Source organism: Acanthochromis polyacanthus, chromosome 1, assembly GCF_021347895.1.
Source record: "Acanthochromis polyacanthus isolate Apoly-LR-REF ecotype Palm Island chromosome 1, KAUST_Apoly_ChrSc, whole genome shotgun sequence".
NCBI lineage: Eukaryota > Metazoa > Chordata > Actinopteri > Pomacentridae > Acanthochromis > Acanthochromis polyacanthus.
In genome coordinates, this window is record NC_067113.1 from 24,857,945 (window position 1) to 24,875,459 (window position 17,515).

General features: G+C 40.3%; 1 protein-coding gene across 2 annotated transcripts; it reads right to left on the reverse strand.

Moving 5' to 3' along the window:
- Window positions 1-6,623: 6,623 nt before the first annotated feature.
- otomp (otolith matrix protein) lies at window positions 6,624-16,802 on the reverse strand. Of its 2 annotated transcripts, XM_022193767.2 has the most exons (10): window positions 14,182-16,802; window positions 13,425-13,549; window positions 13,072-13,208; window positions 12,579-12,681; window positions 12,180-12,365; window positions 10,984-11,158; window positions 10,403-10,470; window positions 8,801-8,985; window positions 8,311-8,482; window positions 6,624-8,134 (listed from the first exon to the last, which is right to left on the reverse strand). In XM_022193767.2, the coding sequence occupies exons 1-10, from the start codon at window positions 14,319-14,321 to the stop codon at window positions 8,124-8,126; spliced, it is 1,302 nt and encodes a 433-aa protein (XP_022049459.1). In that variant the 5' UTR covers window positions 14,322-16,802; the 3' UTR covers window positions 6,624-8,123. The 2 variants fall into 2 exon arrangements, with proteins under 2 accessions (XP_022049459.1, XP_051811196.1); XM_051955236.1 differs by lacking the exon at window positions 14,182-16,802 and having other exon boundaries at window positions 13,425-14,098.
- Between the last annotated feature and the right edge of the window lie 713 nt (window positions 16,803-17,515).

Sequence of the window (17,515 nt, forward strand, 5' to 3'; positions counted from 1 at the left end):
GCAGGAGGAAAGAGAGGAAGGGGAAGGATTAAAAGAGGAGGAGAAAGGAGGAAGAGGAGATGAGGGAAAAGAGGAAATGAAAGGTGATGAGGAAAAGGAAAGAGAAAAGTAAAGGTGAATATGGGGAGAAAAAATAGAAGAGAAGATGGAAGGAAATGAGATGAAGAGAAGAAAAAGGACAGGAAAGACTTCGGAGCAGAGGAAGAAGAGGAAAAGACATGAGAGGACAAATGAGATAAATGAGGAAAATGGTGAGATGAACTGGACTGGAGATAACGATGAGGAAGAAGGGAGGACACAAGGAAAGAAAACAAGAGTAGAGAAGAAAGGTGGTGAAGAACAGAAAGGTGGATCCTGGTTGTAGTAGCAAATATCCAAGGCGGGCAATTATTTTTTGGCAAGGAAAGTGCATCGTGGAGGTATAGCTTGTAAAGTGGCCCCATGACAAAGTCTTCTGTGACGCTTAATGATGTCTGCTTAGCGCAAATGTGTGTTGTGTAGCACCTGCTTTTGTATCATGTGCTTAAGGGTTTAGGACAGCAATATTAGCATAAAGGCAAGGGAGAGCAGAGAAGAAAGATGGATGCAAGGCGAGGAAAGAAAAGAAAATGTGAGAGTAGTAGAGATGGAGAGGGAAAAGAGCAGAACTGAGAACAGGAATAAGGTAAATTAAGGGAGAGGAGACGAGAAAGGTGGAGAAAAGAGAAGGGAAAACAAGTAGGAAAAGAGAGGAGGTGGAAGGATTAAAGAAGAGGAGAAAAATGAAGAGGATGTAAGCTAAGGGCGGAGGTGGACATGAGGTGAGGAGAAGAAGATACAGAGGACAGAAGAGGGAAAATATGAGACGGAAAGGGAAAGGGGAAAGTCAAGGAGAAAGAAGTAAGAGGGGAGGAGAGGAAAGAAAGAGGTGGAAAAGGAGGAAAGACAATGAGAAGAAGAGGGGAAAAGAGGAGAAGACATAAGGACATCACAAAAGAAAAGAATGAGGAGGAAAACTGGGCTAGAGAGAGAGCGTGATGAGGAGAAGGAGAGGAAGAAATGAAAGCAGAAAGGTGGATACAAGGAAAAAGGACGTGGACAGAAGAGAAGAAAGGTGGACATGAGGTGATGGAAAAAGAGACAGAACAGCGGAGAAGGAAAGGGGGAAAGGAGAGTGTAACAGTAGAGGAAAATAGACGAATAAGGAGTAAATAAGAACACTTGGACTGAAGAGGGAAGTGAAGAAGACAAGAGGGCACCAGGAAGGAAAAGATGTGAGAAGAAACCAGAGAAAAATTAGAAGACAGTGAAGGTAAAGAAGAGGAGAGGATGATGCAGAAACAGAGTTGTTATGAGAAGAGAGTAGCCTTGGTAAAGTGAGCTCCCTGTGGTCTTGTAACGCTTATATTGGAAAAAGTCAGGACAGATGGACGGAGCACCGCTGGGAGGACAGCGCCATCTAGTGTCTAGCATCCAAAAATCTGCACCTAAAACAACCTGCATCCTCACACCACATGTCTCACCTACACACTCTGCTGTGCATAAACATCCTCCTCCCTGCTGCAAACAGTCTGCCGCTTGTGGTCATTTTTCACTGCGAGTCGTGCGTCATTATGGATGCAACATGTGCAAAAACATATTTGGAATTGATAGCCAGTCTCATGAGACTTGTGGTGTGTGTGTATATATTTATATATGTGTGTGTGTGTGTGTGCTTGGCTTTTATTGTGCAAGTGATCTGGGGAGCATTGTGGGAGCCGAGCGATAAGCCTGGTGTCACTGGCGTCTAATCATACTCCATGTTCCTTATCTGCTCCGGGCCCAGAGAGACGGAATGAACTGTGGAGAAGACGAGGAAGAGGAAGAAGAGGGGGATACGGTGGGAACTGAGAGAGAGAGAGAGAGAGAGAGAGGGAGGGTGATACAGGGGAGAAAAAGTGAGGGATGAGAGATTTGAGGAGGCTGATGGGGACATGAGAGAGGAAGCAGCAGAGATTTAAGGGTCTGCTGCACTAAAAGCATATAAGGAAGCGATGCCAAGGCCCGTGTCCCGACTCACCTCACCGCCCACACAGCACAAACCCACTTTGTGTAAGAGGATCCACCAAGCCAGTGCAACTTCCCACTGTGTGTGCACATGTGTGAGTATGTGTGTGTGTGTGTGTGTGTGTGTGTGTGTGTGTGTGTGTGTGTGTGTGATGTGTGTGTTGGGGTTATCAGGAGTGCTAAGGATGGGTGGTAATTGAATAATGACAGTAACGCCTCTGATGGATTACCTGTCACTCTCCTCCCTCCTCTGCTCTCCATCACTGTCATCCCTCCTCTTCGCCGCCGCTCTCGACTCCCAACCTCCGGTCAAATCGTCTCCCATCCACGCCGTCACCCGAGCAGATGAAGACACCCGCAAAACATGCGAGATGAGCAAGAGGACATAGCTGCATGGATTCACACAGGCTTCTCACAGGCATGTTGTCGTCCAGAAAGACCAGGAGAATCGTCTAGAGTCTTTAAGTTGGAGTTCCTTAACGATGCAGCTGCAAAAGTGCTCCTTCTGCAAAAAGATGTCAGTGTCTATTCTACTGGAACTGCTACTGATCGAACATGGGTTAAGAATCAAGAAACTCCTTTTTTTCTAAGAATTTCCTTTGGGATTAATAAAGTCGTATCTTATCTTATCTTATCTTATCTTATCTTACCACCAGTGCACACAGCCCCTGAGCACAAAGCCTTGGAGGCCTTTCACTTCACACAATCCATCTTTAATCATGAGGTTCTCACCATACACTGTAAAACAAATGAGCGTTCCCTTAACTTTACAAATTTCTTGTTTTACAGATTTTTCCTGTTTTGTTACATTGCAGAAAAAAATTAGCCTAGCCGCGTTAGACCCATGCTCTGAAGACGCAAGGGTCGAGGCACGCTCGACAGGGAGGGAGGCGGGCTAAAAGGTTGTCTTTCAAATCACTCTGCAGCAATTGGGTAGGTATACAACCAATCAGCGCAACGAATAGGCTCCTAGAGCGCCGGAAATCAGAGGATGCGGGAGGTCGGTGAAGCCTTATTTATACAGTCAATGGGTGAAGCTCAAGTATATTACAGACATGTTAACAGAAAGATTATTCAGAGTCGGTGCTAATGGAGCTCAACGACTGTTTTCGTTTTTGTTGTCGACCCTGGTAGAGAATTAAATTCGTTGCCATGGGTTGTCTAGCACGGCTAGGCTAGTTGTTTCCGGTTGTTTCTGTCAGAATTGTCACGCCTCTGTCGTCACTTCGTTACGCCCGCCTTCTGACTCTACACTTCATGGTGATTCGTCCGGCCAGTTTTAGGAGAATCCAGCCTCGAGCCTTATGAAGGGTAACTAGACCCACCCTGGCAGAGAATTAAATTCGTTGCTGTGGGTTGTCTAGCGCGGCTAGGCTAGAAAAAAATAGCAACATCACCGAATTTAATGTAGAAATTTGCATATTAGACATTAAATCACAGGTCAGAACTGTGTATAATGTTGCGAAAATATTTTTATAAGTGATTATTCGTTGTTTTACAACATTTGACCTTAAAATTTACCCTAAAAACACACAAATACAGCATTTATTTATCTGTCATTTTTTTAAACAGGTTGCCATTATTTCAGAGTTTTTCCCATATTTAAATTTTTTTTAATGCAGATAATATCTTGTAAAAATTATCAACAAAAGGCTCGATTTACATCTTACATGAAAAATCTGTATTTTCATGAACAGTAATTCATTCTTTCACAGCATTTAATCGTAACATTATATCATTTGTTTTTACTGTTTAAAAGTCCTCAAAATGATAATGTTTTACAGATATTTGCTGTTATTTGAAAAGGAACTCATGCACATTAAGGTATGAAAAATGGTAAATACATTTTAAATGTTATTTGACATATTTTCCCTGTTTTGTTGTGTTACAAATAATATCTAGTAATATCATAGAAGAAGAAAATTAATTTACATTCTGTCATAAAGCAGACCAAAACTCTAAATAATGTCCACATCAAAAATCTTGATGTGTAACTATTACATTTCCTCTTTTGACAGTATTTAAATTAGCTAAAAATGGTTTTATTTTACAGATATTGCTGTTATTTGTGCAGTTTTTGCATGTGATGGCATTCCAATGTTTTTTTATGTATTGTTCCTGTCATCTTTGCTGCCAGATTTTCATGTTTTTTAGATTTTTTTTTCAAAATCTGGTGTAAGTCTGATTTCTTTCTTTTTGCAGTGTAGGTTACTATGTGTTTGAAACACCTGTAGCTCAACAGGATTTACCTCCCTTTACCTAAAACTCACAACTCCTAACTCTGCACTGCATCTCCTATCATAGGCACACCCAGAAAGTTAGCTAACCCCACCCTTATTGGCCCCTCCAAATAATTGCACCAAGATAAAAGACAGAACCACTTTAAGTTACAGAATGGACTTTCTAGCCTATCTTTGTTATTTTACTTAACATTTCATAGCATTGAGTGTCTCCTGGCTGTTCTGGATGTCAGGGGATCACATTGCATCATATTCCCATATTTAAAATACCTTGGAGACAATGGAAATGCCAAAGTAGTGCAGTAGACACATTAATGAAGTCAGTTCAAGTAAAGTCAATCTACTTTAATAATTAAACAAATTGCCAGTGCTGACATTTGGATTTGATCTGTAACTGTATTTATGTGCTTTTATGTAGTCTTCTTTATGTAAAGAGATCATCCATCCATCCATCCATCCATCCATCCATCCAGGCATGTATATGCAATGAAACAATGACCTAATGTTTCCCAAAAACGACCAATGGTAAATCATTCTTACTTTGTCATCTGCCCAAGTCTGTCAGAAACGTCCATAGACAGAATGTCTGTCTATGGACAGCAAAAACACAAAATTTGTGTCAGTCCACCTGACAGATATGGTACGAAGACAGTAGTGCACAAGCTCAGCAGTCATGTTCATGTGCAGAATATGCAGATTCAGATTTACCGTATATGTACAGAATGGAGTCTTCCAAGAGTGCTACAAAGTGGTATATTCACACGAGTTAAATGCCCATAGTGTCCGCAGTGTGCATCTGCTAGGGATTATAATCAGGCTTAAGTCTGACTCTAAGTATTGCCAATATTGACAGAGTTCAAGTTTTATTCATTCATCCTTGTTCTCAGTTCATTTTTTAATCACGACCACATGGGAAAAAACGCCCGCCTTCGGGGTTTGTTGCTGGCATGCTGGTTTAGTCGAGGTGGAACAGCTGTACTTCGCTTCTGGGTTGCTGTCGTTCCTTTTCTATCAGTGCTAGCATTGTCCTTGCTAGACTCTTTGCTAGTGAGCCAACTTTTGGAAGAAAAAAATCAAGATATGTTTTCCTCAAGTACAATGCCTCTGCTGTCCTTTTTTGGTCTTTCACTTTACTTCTTCACTGTTTATTATCCGTTGTGCTTAACAGCTAACTTCTGTTCTGTCCAGTCAAACTTGCACATGGGCCTGGTATTGCTGCTATCCAAATTCTAGTCATTATCATCATGATATAAGTCGCAACCAGCAACCAATTATAATATTCTTATATGCAAATAAAGTAACTCTGCATTCATTGATCTTTTCTTAAATCTATTTCCAACCTACTCATGCGGCCCCTTTTGGTTGTTTTTTTTCTTAATACTGAAAGTATTGTGTTTGTGTATTAGCTTTTTTTTAATTAAAGTATATTGACCTTCTTTTTATCTGTTTTTCTGTTATTGGTATATTAGTAAATAAAAATAAAATTACTAGTTATCATTTTCCCTCCACTGGCGCTGACACACTTTCCTGCTTTTCATACGCACACCTCAAGGTTGAGAGGACTGTGTTGAGGCTGCGTTAGTTGTTTTTATTTGTGCATTACAGCAAAATGGGCAGCGGGAGAGCTGAGGATTGAGAGCGATTGCTGCACTCTGCTGCAATGCAGTTCAATCCACAGTATCTGCTCGCTGCTAAATGGTACTCCTCCATCACAAGCAAAAGCTTTCTCTAAAGGATTAATGTTGTAAATCAGGTTGAAGCTGTGCCAGTGGGTGCATTCAGTGGAGCCTGAGTAGAGCTCTGTTTCTGCACGGGGACCACCTATGATGATGCTGCATCTACCTGGGAGGTGCTTCTCTCCACCTGAGTGAGCACCTGAGACTCTCTATGCAGCTCTTTGTGTGTTTGACCTCCATTTTTCTACTTCTTCTCATCCTAGTTCCTCCCTTCTTTTACCCAAATGACAGAGGAAGCAAAAAAAAGACTATTTCAGAGTGTGTGCCAGAATCGGAAACGCTGACAGTGAGAGGCGTGTGACGGAGCAAGAGAGATGATATCGAGTGTAATTCATTTCCACGCAGATATCATGTAGCCGTTTCAGGATAATTAGAAATCAGCTTCAATGGAAGAGAGGATTATTTCCTTTATCATCATTCATTTAATTGGTTGAAAAAAAAAAAAAGCAGGTTTGCGCTCCACACATTCAGGCGGCGAGGAGTATTTACATCAAGCCTCTTTTAAAGACTGTTGGACAATAGTAGAAACAAATAGCACCAATGGTACAAACCAGAGTTGAATTAGTACAACAGAAATATACAGATGGCAAAGCAAAAATTGGAAAAAACAAAAACGTGCTGCTATTTCTGCAAATTTCTGTAAATACACTCCTTTATTTGTAAGTCTGGTGAGGTCAAAACCACAATTCGAAGAGGAGAACTTCATCCGGCTTTATCAGTTTATTGCTGATCTCAGTGGTGCAGTATGTGAAAATAATAAAATAAAAATAATAAAGAGGTGGCGGAAAAAGCCCCAGATTTATAGTCTGTTATGCATTTTACAGTACATGATTCAGTAGGTCAAGTAAGGCTTATAAACTGTGCTGGTGATTTTCTTTAATTATAGTGCCTTTAACATGTCAGGCAAATAAATGATTCTTTTTTTGGATAATCACCTTTTCTTCATTGAAAACTCAGTAAAACTCCTCTCACAACAAACTCTTTCATAAGTCTACATGCTGAGCCGACTAATTTCTGCTTCCAATCTTAAACATCCTCCTGCTATTAGTAACTCTTACCTCCTATCATCTCTCTACTAGTAGCGTATAAATGACATACTGCAGAAACGCACAAAAGCAACAGACGGAGAAGGTTCGTTGAGAATTTGGAGTCATGGTGGCTGATGCAAATACGTTTCACAGATGAATAAAATAATCAAAGACTCACTCAGGGGTCATTGGAGACAAACCCAAGCTTCAATCCCTTCTTTTTTCTCCAAACTGTATAGTGTTACAATACGCTGTGAGCTGGCACAGTCCAGTCCACCATACCAGACGTGAGAAAGCAGTGATCCAAAGTAAGTGCGCTATACAAGCCATGGGAAAGCAGCAATTCTATCAACACATAGGCACATAAACCTACAGACACACACTTCCTCCCTCACTCACACACACACACACACACAAACAGTATATTATGCCAGACTGCCAATTAGGGCAATAATGGCTGTGGGGGAAAAAGCATGCACAAACACACACACATACAGTAACTGAGACTTCTAAGCTCAAAGTTAATAGCACCCAGTTGTTCAGTGCCAGAGACGGACCCTGTGGGAGGGAGGTGGGAGGGTGGTATCGAAGCTTAGACTAATGCAACAAGCCAAGAAGGATGCAATTTCCCAAGCAATGCACGATACAAGACTTTTTTCTTTTCTTGCTGTATGGAAATTTGTGCTGGGAATATTTCATGTTTTTGAGCAAGTCGTGATCACAATCTTCCCTCAGTAACAACTGTCAATAACTTGCACTTTGTTTCTGATCTATTATTATCTATTTCATTGCCATTTCTTCGTCCTTTTTAAAACAGCCGTGCTCAATTTCAGGAACATTTTAATGGCCGATTAGCCCCTCGTAGCATCGTCCTGCCCTGCTAGCCGGCGTATACGAAGACGTCTAAGGTGGAGGAGGGTGAGGATGTAATAATAGAGATTGAGTGGTGAAATTCTGGTAGAAAACAAACATAAGCAAAGCAGAAAGAAGAAGAGATAGCGAGGCAGATGGCAGGGAGGAGAAGGCAGAACTGGAGGATGGAGACGGCGGGATGGGGTGGAAGTTGATGCGCTGGATGTCTTCCTTCTCTTCCATCAGCAGAAGCCTGTTGGTGGGAAAGTGCAATAATGAGAACAGCTGCAGTGGCAACACACACACACAGACACGCACACACAAAGCAGAAAACACTCTTCCAGCCACTTAGCCACCCACTCTTCATCAGAAAATCCACACAAACATGCTTTTGCAGACGGGCAAATAAGCGCGCAGCATCACTCTTACCCTCGCACTCGAAGGCTTGCAGCATGGTGGTGTAAGTGGGGCCCAGCCAAGAGGTGTAGCTACCCAGAACTCTCTGCAGGTGGTGGGTGGCATCACTGAAGAGCAGATCGGATTGGCCGTAGCCCGCTGAGCTGAACAGGCTGAAGCCCTCGGTGGCGTTGCCAAACGCATTCTGCAGGAGAGAGAAGAGCGTGTGACAGCGCTTAATGCATGAGGGCATGCACGGATGTGCGTTGGCGTGTTCTGTGTGCATGTGTGTCTTTGAGATTGTGGCGTATGTGCAGCCACAGGACGCATCAGTCATCCTGGTGTCTCCCACACACTCAGTAAGGAAGAAGGATGGCAGTTCAGCAAGTACCTGCATACTGGGTCACATGAATCAAAAAACACAGACTCCACAGAGATATGAGAGCGACAAACACACATGGGTCTGGGGCAAAAGACAGACACACACACACATATACGGACAGTCGATGCAATTCATGCCCACCTGTAAACGTTCCAGGTATTTCCAGACGCGGCACTTATCCTCCATGCGCACCACCACAGCATTTGCAGGGACTGCTGCCAGATGGCACCGCTCATACTCGTCCAGACCCGCCTCGGTTCCATCTGGACACAGCAGCTTGAGGTCCTCCAGCTCCAGATCCAGGGCCCAGGACTCCTGGTTCTTACCTGTGCAGGAGCGAAGTGGTTGTATGTAAGATTAATTTAATTATAGGATCTACAAAGGAGGGAAATGCACGTTTAATATCCTGTCCCGTGTTAGGACTCTGTTAAATATAAAGCTGCGTAGTTTAACTAAGCAAACATTGAGACGAGAAAAGAGCTAGCCTGGCTAACCCCTCCGAAGAACATGTTTTGCCTTGTTTGTTTAATGTGTGCCAGAATGACTATTTGTGGTTTTTAACTTGGATTTAGAGGGACTAGTTCTTGGCCAGCTGCAGTGAGATCCTGGAGCTCGGATGCCTGGCAGCCTCATGATGGTCCCACGAGGAAGTCCCTGCACCCTGCCAAGAAGTAGTTCCGCACAAGCTTCCAACGTTTATGCTAAGCGAAGCTAACCAGCTGCACTTTGAGCAGACAGACATTAGAATGGAATTAATCAAAAAACTGCATTTCTCTGAGCCAGTTTAAAAATCTTTGAGATGAACCTTCTGACTGACAGCAAATGTTTATTCCCAATAACAATGACTTATATATGAATTAAAATACGTGGTTTATTTTCTGCAGCATCAACTAAGAGCTGGAGTCGTCTAGCATCTTGTTTTGTGCTCTTATTCGTGTGTTTTGGCAGACGCATTTATCAAACAATGCATTTCTCATTAACCACTGTGTTGATTTGAGATGCTGAATGGTTTCCACTTAAATTTTGACAGATTTGGTCGCTACATAAGTCATAAAAGAGGAAGCAAAGCCCTATTTAACAAAACAAACAGTTATGTGGGAAAACTGCAGACCACCTTGAAGCAACGCTCTCCCCTGACAGCAGCACAGACCTTCTGTGTTTTCTTGACCCCTCTTAATTGGCCTGACTCCGGACATTTCTGAACCATATGATAAAGCACGCTTCGTTAAGCAGCTACAGTGTTTGTAGCCAGCGTCAAACTGCTCCTTCTCAGCTGCACCAGCTGAGCCTGTGTAGCGTGACGGTGATAATGATCACCATTAATTCTGGATGTTGCCCAGAGCGGAGGAGCAGATGCAGCAAACAGAGAATTAGGACACTTCAATGCTGGACAAAAAATGTCTGCACCTATGTGTGTCCGTCCTGTCTGTGTGATATCTGTTTACATTACCGTTTCTCACGCTTATGTTTACCTTTATTCATGTTCCTCATCTATCTGTCTCACAAATAATCCTAAACTGTATAATTTCAGTGTAGTTTGTTCATTCTATTCTGGATTCCACATACTGTAGAACACAAAAAATGCATTGTGAAACACTGACATCCTGTGTCCTGACAGGGACTAGCACTCTCTCTTCTCTCACAATCAATCCAGTATTCTTGTAAATCATTTGAATTGGAAAATTATGCAACTATTTAACAAGTCTTCCAGTATCTAAAGTGCACAATATTTAAAACACTGACCATCCAGATTGTCAAAGATTGTCGTGTGTTTGACGAAAGCCACGTCGCCGAGGTTCTCAGCCACGCACCTTGAAGAAACACATAAAACACAGGAATAATCAGGCACATTTGATGTCTGCTCATCTATAAATAGATCAAAACATAAATATAAGAGGCAATCGGCACAGCTGGGAATGAGTTATTGTAGCACTGCGACTCTGGAGACGATAAGCAGACTCCCTCCTCCGCATATCGTTGCACTTTAACAAACTGTTAAAGCACCCCCTGTAGCTCTTTTATCTTTCATTCCCATCTCAAATGCACTTACTAGTGGTTTGTGTTCTTCTATTTTGAGATAGTCTGTCAGAATGAATGAGTTTGTTAATGTAATATTTTATGACTCACCAGAATTATTACCCATTCATCATGTCAGTATTATTATCATCAATGTTATATTCTTTCAGAACAGGCAACTCTAAACACTATGTCTTTGTGGAAACAGAAGGCTGTTATGGAATTAAAGTTAAGGGCATACAGAAACAAAAGTCATACCAACCATCCCACCTCTGGGGGCTTTATTATTGCCCATATTAGTGTCGTACCTCAGTGCTCCAGCCTCTCCATAGTGCCTCTCTCTGTGGTTGTTGGCACAGATGTGTCTGTCATTCTCATCTCCAATACAGGCCTCACAGAGGTTCTTTGGGTTGTTGCCTCTGGGATCGTGCTGGGGGTCCTTCACACCTGGAACACAGCTGTAGCCGAAGAAATTTCCCACCACTGGCAACAAAAAGGGAGAACAAATGAGCATAAAAGGAACAATGGGAGAGAATGAAGAACACTTCCAAGGTTCTCTGCACCTCCATAAAACTGTTTTGTCTTTTTAGAGGAAAGCTTTAACTGTGGTTCAATATCGAACTTAGATAATTTAGGTCTATTTGTCACTGTAGAATACATGTTTGTATCTTCCAACTGGCTTGAAAGCCTTGTGTAAAACTGTACAAGTTTGAATTTTATATATGTAATGTTGACTGGCTCAGAATTTTTTTTCTTTTTGCCTGCTAAATTCTTGGCCTGTGGCCTTTTAAAATCAAGCACTTGTGACTTTTTATCATAAGCTGTGACTTCAGATATAAGTTATGTGCAGCCAAAAAAGGATTTTTACCCATTTTAAACTGTTTCATTTAAAGGGTACTACCTGAAAAGGTGACAATATCATTATTCTACAACAAAGGAAACAACACATTTTCGAGAAAAGTCTGGAAAAATGTAATTATTGTGAAGTTACAATATAAGAGGCATGAAATAAATTATGGAAATCCTAATTAAATGTTTCTTACATCTTGATCTTTTCATTATATACCCGTGTTCATCACCTCATTCCCACACTGAAACATCTCACATTTACAGAAAAAAGGAGTCCCTGAAAAGTGACATCATATTTCCCCCCCGAAAAAAATAATGTGAATTCTTGGAAAATTCAGGCCAGAAAATAGCAATATACGAACCATAAATTTTAGAAGAAAATTTAGGTTAACAAATGTTTATCATCCATCTTGATCTTTTCAGTATATACCTGTGTGCTTCATCGCATTCTCACACTCATACATCCTACCTTACCCAGCTCACATTTACAGAAAAAAAAACCCATCCTCTTCTCTTACCTACTGCTTCCCTTCACCTCTACGTTCCACTTCACTCCCCCCTCCCCCCCACAACGTCTCACATACTTTCCTTCCTTCCCCACATCATCCCACACCTACACACTTCCATCTCTTACCCCCGTCTCGCTCGGCCTCACCTCTAGGGAAGTTGCACTGCTCTCCTACGCTGATTTGGGACGTGTTGACCAGGTAGCCTATAGGAACAGTCCACCCCACTGTGGTGCGTATTCCTGGGTGACAGGAGCTGCGTTCGTGCATCTCCAGCAGGGACAGATCTGATGAGGACCGACGGGCCATCGCAACCACATAGTAGCTGATACCATCTGGAGGGGACAAGGAGAAGGCAGATGGGGATCAATTTGTAGATCAGGAGTCAGAAAGTGAGGGGGAAAAAAAAACCATAACACACAACATGTTTTGGTGCATTATTATAGTGTGTGCATATTATCTGCAACTACAACATATTTGGGCATCGGCCGTGTCATTTATTTACACTTTAGGAACACTTGAGTCCAGTTTCACCTGCTGTGACTTACCTACACCGTTGTGGGACTCTCCAGCAGCAAGTTCCAGCCCATGGCAGAAACCAGCAGCATAGATGTCATCTCCAAACATGGAGGCTGCATCTGCTGTACCATTCTGAGAAAATACATTTCTGTTTTTATGTATGGCTAAGGGCTACTGGGTTGTCATAAATGTCAAGAAAAGTATACAGGAGACAAAGATTTTTTGTGTGCGAGTTCCTTTTGGGAGTTTAATCAGTCTCAAATGGCATGAATCTGACAGAACTGGTGTTAGAAAAGCCATAGATAAATGAAAGACATTTCAAAAAAGAAAATATGAGAAGCTAATGAAGATGTCAATACACTGAGATGGTGTAAAACGGAATTATTCTGAGAAAGAAGCGCTGAAGATAATGTTTCAGTGTAAAATCTGCCCTATCCAATAACTGATTGTTATTGCCATTAAAATAATTAGGAAAAAGTGATATAATTCTGCATTCCCATCCATGTTTCTTTATGCATGTACCTTGATTTTATCCATACAGTCCCTGGTGTTCAGGCCACGGACACATTGCAATGTTCCTCTCACATTTCGGGCTGAAGCATTCCCAGCCAAATCCAAGCACTTTTGCTCCTCGGCATCAGACAACACGCACCAGGAGACTGAGCAAAACAGAAGAAAGTTGGAAATTAAATGAAAATTATGATCTCAATGATGAAAGCAATCCAGTAGATGTGCACATACCTGAAAATTTTGAATAAATACCCCTAAAACTCCACAAGACAAGAGATTCTCCCACTTTTTAAAGCATTGTAAACATGCACATATGCAAGGCTGATTTAATATTATGCAGAATAGGTTTCAATTTATACTTATACCTGTTTTTTGATTGGAGACACAGCTGACAGTCAGAAGATACAGAAAAAGGAGGAACGCTACATGCAATCTCCTCTCAGGGCAATCCATGTCGTCTCTGCCTGGAAACCTGCTTGGGACTAACTCTCTAATTCAGCAGGGATGAGGAGCAGGTGGAAATTATTGAGAGAAAAAAAAAAAGTCACTTAGCTGCCCCCTGCTTCTCTTTTAACCTGGTCTTGAGTCAGAGAAGGGGTAATAGGCAGAATGTAGAAAGAAGAAAACATCACATTATTCCTCTTTCCCCGCCTCTTAAGTTGAAGTCTGCAGTAGCTAATCCTTCCTCCTCTCATGATAGCAGTATAGCATTTCCCCCTCCAATTATCCACTGAGACTTATCCCCAGTGGAGGGGATAGCGGTGGACACATGTAGGCTCGGAGCAGTTCAGGTCACCTGGCAGAGTGTCGACCAGGGGTCTTTAATTAAAAAAGCTGCGAACAATGTGTCTCTGTGCTGGAGCTGTGTTCGTGGAGAAAAGATACTGGCTGGGTCTTGCTCCGACTCACTGGAGACTGAAGCCCCAGGAAGGCAAGAACAAACAGCACAGACTATTGTTCAGGGCCAAGAGAACCAGTGGAGGGAAAACATATCAGCTACTTGATACAATTCTGCCTTTTCTTTCTCTTTGCACACAAACACACTGGCATTATTCTAAATAGCCGCTGAGCCGAGCAGAAAAAAAAAGTGTAAAATCTTTAACAGATGACAAATTAATTTACCTCTTCATCCGCCTTTTAGCTGTCGCTTTACGCAATTTCAGATGTGCATGGCCGCTCAGGAGATGAGGGGTCATATTGGTTTTCATGCAGTTTTTAGAGCTCTTCTTGGAAGGCGGATGGGGGTATCTGATCCTCAGCATGCCTGAGTCAAGGAGGCACAGAGGGACTCTTCAAATCAAGAAATTGCAAATACTCCGAGTGAAATATTGACTTTTGAGAGATTTCTAGTGGGAATAAACATGTTTTTTCCTATAAAAAAAACTGTTTTACTGAGGTTAAAATACCCAAATCTTGACAAGTGAGTCAATGATACACAATAAATATGTAGTTTGTTGTGTCAAAATCTTCTCTCCCGTCTTTCTTCTTCATCTTGCACTCAAAAAAAATGTTTGGGCTCAATAACAAAAAAAAAAAAAAAAATACTGTTACAGGTTGCACAACTTGTAGCGAAATTATGGTCAACCAACAAATCACACCAAGTTAGGGGAATTAGTTTTTCATCTACAATCAAATTTATTTTTTAATTATTCTAAATTGACTGAAATTGTCCAGGTATGTTAAGATATAAGAACTTCTAATCCTGAGGCCAAGGTGAAGAAAAATTAAGCTATTAAAATTAGTTACATCAAGTTGCATTTGATATTAATGCAGAAACGAAGGTTTAAATTACAAATATTAAGCTGACACAACTACTCACATTATGATGTGAGCCCAACCCAACAAAATAACATCTTCAACTTAAACACTTGATCGAAATCTGTAAATTTGATTATTTTGAAGCCATGTATTTATTTAAGTGGTGTTAATACCTTTGTTGAGCTACTTTTTATAGTGTGCATGAATGTAAAAGTGATAGTGTAAGCTTAAAAGGCTGCTTTCTAACTGCTGCTCTTTGAGGCCAGAGGGTAATTTAATGATATGACACAGAAACACACACACACACAAAAAAAATCAGTTACCTAGACTATAAAAAGTAATTAATGTTTATTGACACTGTAACACCAAAGGTAACTTTTACTTTCTGGTAAATATGCTACACAAATACTCAAATAGCAAAAGTGAAAATTTGCACATTGTTTGGAATTTGTGCACCAGCAAAGTGGTTGACAAACCATTAATGTCCAACTGACTGATAATATAAGTTCCCCCCCCTCTTTCTGTTTGAGTCCTTATTGGTAATTATACCATGAATGTCTTGCATTGGGAGATAAATATTCATTGAGATTTAACCAGGAATTGTTTGGAATACTGTTAACAAGGATTACTTTCTGTGCCGTTTCTAAATCTCGGTGGAGCTGTATTTGTGTCAGTGAGTGAACGCTCACCCACACAGACTGAACTGTAAGATAACTCGGATTTTCAGAGCTAAAATTACAGGAGTTCATGACTTCTCCCTTGAGGCCGATGCAGTGAGTCACTGAGTTTGTATTTGGAGGGGATGTGTTCACACTCTGCTCCTCGACTCAGTCTAAATTTAGGCTACTCAAGCAAGACACACAATGTAATTTAATGACGTATTTTTCCTGACACTGGTATTTGATTTCAAGTAACGCACATGGAACAATGTTAAAATATGTCAAATGTGTAACACATGAAACCAGTTTTGTGTATTTTTATGTGAAAGTTTTACTCACATGTGCTCCTGGAATGATTCCTGAACCCCCAAGAAGTATTCTAATGTTGTAGTAATCATATTATTTTTACATGAGCTACAGACAATGAATAAGCAATGTGGAAATGTTTTCGTCCTCTTACTGCTTTTGTGTCATTTGTCAGAAACTTGTCAAAAGAAATAAATCTCAGCCTCGGGATTTTAACTACCGCCTAATTAGACATCAGCAATAATTTAAAGTAACCAAGTACATTTTCTCAGAACTGTAAACTTCTTAGTGACAATTCAGAGGTACCCATATTTCTTTATGACTTGATTTGCGAGTGCAGTGAAAAATGGCTGGTTTATGGAAGTTGTAAACATTAAAATAGGTCTACTCAAGCAGACTATAGCTGCTACAGAACATGAACACATTGATTCCATTTTTTTTCTATATCATAAAATAAATAGTTAAAAATTAAAATTTTAATGTCTTAGTCTTTTAGGATATTTGACAAAACCTAGTTGTACTGCACAAATATTTTTGAGTCCTCTGTACTTGTAACCATGCATTTAGAAATATGTATAAGTGGCAGTAACAGTTATGACTATATTTTAACAGAAATTCCATAATATGTGGTTTGCAGTTGTATTTTTTTACTTTTTATTTCCATTTTCAAAATGCATTATAAGTTGATGTGGTTGTAGTCATGTAATCATTAATGTTTGTAATATTAGCCAACTTGGAGCAATGTAGAAAAATACATTTTCCCTTTACTACACAACAAAAATATTAACGCAGCACTTTTGTTTTTGCTCCCATTTTTTATGAGATAAACTCAAAGATCTAAAACTTTTTCCACATACACAATATCACCATTTCTCTCAAATATTGTTCACAAATCTGTGATAGTGAGCACTTCTCCTTTGCTGAGATAATCCATCCCACCTCACAGGTGTGCCATATCAAGATGCTGATTAGACACCATGATTAGTGCACAGGTGTGCCTAGACAGATTTGTGAACAATTTGAGAGAAATGGTGATATTGTGTATGTGAAAAAAGTTTTAGATCTTTGAGTTCATCTCATAAAAAAATCTGAGCAAAAACAAAAGTGTTTATATTTTTGTTGAGTGTATATTTCAGTATTTTTTTTGTGGAATTTGGAACACGTGCTAATAAAAGTTCAGTTATATTGAACATATATTGAAGCACTACTACAACTGCAAGTACAAAAAGCTCAATTTCCATTACTGTAGGTAAAGAACGGTTTTAAATTACAAAATGTCAATTAAACTGTAAAACATGACTAAATAACTGCAAATGTTCACATTTTAAAATCATAGATGAACCATAAAATTTAACAGTAGATTCACCATCATCTTACAAACTGATTTCTGAAAGTGTGACCGTTTCCATTGAGGTACAGGAATTTATATTGCTGTGAAAAAAAATGAGCCCAAAATGGGTAAAAATGTAGAAGCAAAATACACCCCGAAACTGCTTGGAGTTTAGTGTTTTAATATGTCATAATATATCATTTTTTTTAAATCAGACATATTTTACATATAAATTAACTGTTAAATGACGGCTATGGCATTACAGAGTAATATTTCTTTCTTACACGAACCAAGTTGAATATAAAGTGGCATAATGTGAAAATACTCAAGTGTACATTTTTATTTTTCCCTGCTGCTTTCCATTAGTAGCTGTGCTTGCTCATTCCTGCAGTAATTAATTGTA